We start from the raw sequence: 4,867 nt of genomic DNA, 5'->3' as shown, positions 1-4,867 counted from the left end.
TTTAGGTTGACCCTAGGATTTCCTTTATACCTCTTGACTAATATTTCTGGCAAGAAATATGGAAGGTTTGCCAACCACTTTGATCCAATGAGTCCTATTTTCACTGASCGTGAACGAATTCARGTTCTGRTATCTGATCTTGGTCTWCTTGCCGTTTTTTACGCAATYAAGCTTGCTGTAGCAGCAAAAGGAGCTGCTTGGGTAATCTGCATGTATGGAATTCCGGTGGTAGGCGTACATGTTTTCTTCGTTTTGATCACTTATCTGCATCACACCCATCTCTCTTTGCCTCATTACGATTCAACTGAATGGAACTGGATCAGAGGAGCCTTATCGACAATCGACAGGGACTTTGGATTCCTAAACAGGGTTTTTCATGACGTTACACACACTCACGTATTGCATCATTTGATCTCATACATTCCACATTATCATGCTAAGGAGGCAAGGGATGCAATCAAGCCTGTTTTGGGCGAATATTATAAGATCGACAGGACTCCAATTTTCAAAGCAATGTGGAGGGAGGCCAAAGAATGCATCTACATTGAACCGGATCAAGATAGCGAGCACAAGGGTACATACTGGTACCATAAAGTACTGTGATCAGTGGACATAATGCGATTTTATGCTTAAATTGTTCAACTGCGTTTGATGTATACTAATAAACTTTGAATCAAACTATAGTTTGTGGGTTCTTTTCGCTAACAGAACTAGTCTGTTGTGGAAAATTTGCTTATTGGTTGTGATCTATTCGCAAGTATTTGTTGAATACAATAAATACTGGCACAAAATTAGCTTCAAGACCATTAAATATTTTGATATACAAAGATAAAGTATTATATGACACAATATAAGACAGATCTCGAATGATCAGACACCATTTTTTTTTATACCAAATCACTTAATTGGGCACAATTTCTTACTATCAAATTTGGAATGATAAATAATAAGACACCAACTTAGGTGTAATACTATTGATTATACTATTTTTTTCACTACTACAAATTAAATCGTTTAAGTATCAGATTTACGTATATTTTTATTTTAGGTGAAGGATCTTGTGATAAGGAAAGTTAATTATGGTGAGAAACGTAAGAATAGATCTGAACCTTTGACCAGTTTTAATCTCATGCCCATCCATGAATTGTGATTTAGAATGTAATTGATCTAGTGCATTTTGATACACCTTGTTAGTGTTAATATTTAATTAGGATTGATCCAAGGAAGAAGATTTCTTCTTACACTTTTCTATATGACTTCCCTTTTCACTAGACTCAACCCTTTTATTTTAACGTTGTTAAAATTTTAATAGTTTTTATATGTTATCTATATATCCGTTAACCTATGAAATTTACAAAAAACCATGAGATCGTGTAACACCCACACCAATGTCCAACTAGTTATATGTCGTTCTCTTTGAGAAAAAGTTACAAAACGTTCAACCAAGTCCATTGATGTCACCTACTATATACGAGGTTCTAAATGAAATTAGACATTGTGCGACGGTGATATCAAGACTTAAAGCTTACGTGTTACTGAAATGACATATCTGTATAATATATATATATATATATATATATATATATATATGTGTGTGTGTGTGTGTGTGTGTAGAGAGAGAGAGAGAGAGTCGGTTCAAACGAAAAGAGTGACCAAATAATAACACAAGAACGACCAAATCACATGTTATAACACTAGAATCATGTGTAAAATCAGACGTCATTCACGTGACTACCAGTCGCGAGCCAAGTCACCCGCACACCTCTTGCGTTGACCCCAGGTCTCACGCCAAGTCATCCGCTCACCCCTTGCTTGTTTTCATTTTTTTTATCTTGTTCTCGTTCAATCGTATCCCTCTATTATATCAGTGTTTAAAAAGGTGTGTAATTGTGCAAGTGTTTAAAAAGGTGTGTAATTGTGCAAGACCCGTCACGATAAGACCTACGATGCTTGTGTACGGTGTGGCTCATGCCATGACGTCTTGATACGTTCCACGGCACATGTTTTATACAAGGCCCAACTCTTTTCAAATTTATTTTTAATTTTTTAAAAGATAATTTTTGTAACATGTATGTTTTACGCGTGTCAAGGATTCAAGCTCTTGGAAAATCATTAATATATAGTTTTGAAAATTTCTGCGAAACTGAAGTTCTCCAAATAAAAGAAAGTAATATAGATGCCATGTCACCAATCACAGTCGTGCCCAGTAAATTGACATGATGATGCTCAGTTTCCTTGTAAACACCAGGAACTTTCACAAAACTTTGACACAATCATGCTCTTGTTGGGAAAAACGAAGCCACTAACGGTAAACAATAAATACGAATTAACCTTCGTTAGGCTAAACTTTCCCGACCCGAATGAACCTTTGAGGATGCAAACAAATAGGATATTTTAAATGCAAGTAAACAACCCCCAAGACGTAAAAACAACAACCACAATGAGACACAAAATTTTAGCGTGGAAAACCCCTCAAAACGAGAGTAAAAACCACGGGACTACTAGAGCCGCTTAAAATCCACTACCACCAATATTAGAGCAACACAAAATCTTCTCTAGATTACACTAGAGGCATACAAAACCATCATACACTTGGAAATAAGCACATCAAGATGTATGAAACCAAAATTAGGCAAAAGTGAAGAGAATATCACCACAAAAGCTGCTGTGAAGAACCTCCAGAAAACCTGACCTCCAGACCTCAAAACCACGATCCGACCGCCAAAACGTTGGCTCAGATGTTGTGAAGACACTGACCAAAAATCACGACGATCCGACCGTTCAATCTCTGGGAAACAGAGTTTTCTGCTGCTGTATCAAAAGTGACGAAAATATTTGGAGCTCTCTCCTTTCTTTTTTTTCTATTTTTGGCTGCACACTTAAAATCTAAGAACTAGGGCTGCAAGAGGGCTATATATATATATATATATATATATATATATATATATATATATATATGGGCCTTCCTCATGGGCTAAAACCATAAGAAAAACCCAACAGCTCTTCCTTGCAGCAATTGCATAAACTTCTTGGATTTTGGCACATGCTGTTTTTACAGTTACTAATTTTCAGTGTTGTAAGATGACTAAAATTTATGTTGGAAAAAGTTATAGATTGTTTTAATTGATTATTTTATAAATTTAGAACATGTTGCAAGGTTTTATAAAAAGCGGTTGGAAATTTAAGTGTTGATATATTGTTGTCTTGATTGAAACGAGTAGGTGAACTGCATCTTTTATTGAGGTTAACGTTCTTCCCTTTTATCCAATAAAATATGCATGTTTTTATGCAGTTAAATAGATATTTGTTAGAGTTGATATATGAGATGGGTAACTTACATGGTAGGAGTGATGTGTGTGTGACTGTAACGATCCACATGAGGATGAGTGAGTTACCCGTGAATCCATTTTACATGGTAGCGTTGCCGATCTTGATTGCTATCTTGACGGGATGAATACTCAATTGGTATGTGATTGATGCGACTGTCGTGGCTAGTTACCCATAGGGAAAATGTGTTCTTGCGAGATCACATTTAATTGAATTTATGTGTGAGATTGAATTAACCTAAGGGTAGTCATCCGTTTTGATAGAGGATTATGGCATCATAAAACTCGTTTTACTTTGACAATTTTAGACTTCCAACTAAAGAATTGTAATAAGCTCTCTTAGTGGTTCCATTATTTTCGATAATTATTTTCCTTCATATTATGAATTGGTTGAGATCAAATTTGAGTTTGCATTTAAACTTTACGGTATTCTAATTCATATTTGACTTTTCGGTTATTACACCATCCGCCGTTGATCCACCATAAAATTTAATTTTGTATATTTTTTTATTTTTTATGGTGGATTTGTGACGGATTTTAAAAAAAAAATGTTTTTTTTATTTTTTTAAACCATAAATACTAATTCTTAAGTTTTTAGGGTTTATATATATATATATATATGTGTGTGTGTGTGTGTGTGTGTGTGTGTGAAATACTTACATATATCACATACCACGTATAGTGAATCATAATTCTTTTATCGAGACCAATACACACCAAAAATATATCTGCATACAAACATATAATATGAAGTCATAAAAAGGTCTTATTGGCCTTTAATAGATTGATGTTATTGGACTTTAAGAAATCATAAAAAGATCTTATTGGCCTTTAATAGATCTTAGTTGAGCCTCATACACATCACTTGCATATATGAAATACATATTTTCACACAAATACTTAATAAGTCAACAAGGATCATAAAAGGACTTATTGGATTTTAGTGGATCTTAATTGGGCTTTAGTTGATCTATTGAGTTTTAAAGAGACTGAATTTTAAAAGGTTATATTCGGTTTTAATGTATCTATCGACTTTATTCGATCTCATGGGGTCTTAATGAATCTTAGTTAATTTAATGGATCTTAGTTGGGTTTTTATTGGATTTTATTAGTCTTTAATGAATCTATTGGATATGAAAACATATTATTTTTTTGTGTTTTAAATGTTTTTAGTATTGGATTAGAGAAATGTTAATTAACTATAAGTACTTTACAGTTTACATAATAATTTTTTAGTTTTGTTAACTTTCTGTGATGACTACATAATTTTTAATTCCTAATTGATTTTTTAATTAATTTATTACCAAGCATTTCGGACAAAACTTTTGCCAATATTAAACCAAACAACCACATCTTTGTCGTATTAGACATTTTTTTAAATTAATGTTTATTTGTATTTTTATACACTAGAAGCGTACTCGCGTAATGTAGCGAGATACATCGTGTTTTTAATATTTCATTTTATTCTTTATCTCAGTCGATGTTATAATATGGCTTTATGTGATGTGAGAAAACGATGATGTTTTTATTTTTGAATAAAA

At 33.3% G+C, this 4,867-nt stretch overlaps 1 protein-coding gene across 1 annotated transcript in view; it reads left to right on the top strand.

Moving 5' to 3' along the window:
- Window positions 1-801, top strand: part of LOC112505457 (delta(12) fatty acid desaturase DES8.11-like) — a 2,518-nt gene extending 1,717 nt beyond the window's left edge. Inside the window, exon 3 of the mRNA XM_025109366.1 lies at window positions 6-801. Coding sequence (XP_024965134.1) covers window positions 6-603 — 598 coding nt within the window. The 3' untranslated portion in view covers window positions 604-801. The remainder of the gene's footprint in view (window positions 1-5) is intronic.
- Window positions 802-4,867: the final 4,066 nt, after the last annotated feature.

The sequence above is a fragment of the Cynara cardunculus genome, assembly GCF_001531365.2.
Source record: "Cynara cardunculus var. scolymus isolate 2C chromosome LG 2, CcrdV1, whole genome shotgun sequence".
Taxonomy (NCBI): Eukaryota; Viridiplantae; Streptophyta; class Magnoliopsida; order Asterales; family Asteraceae; genus Cynara; species Cynara cardunculus.
The sequence above is the reverse complement of the archived record's forward strand: the minus strand, read 5'-3'. Positions and strand labels throughout refer to the sequence as shown.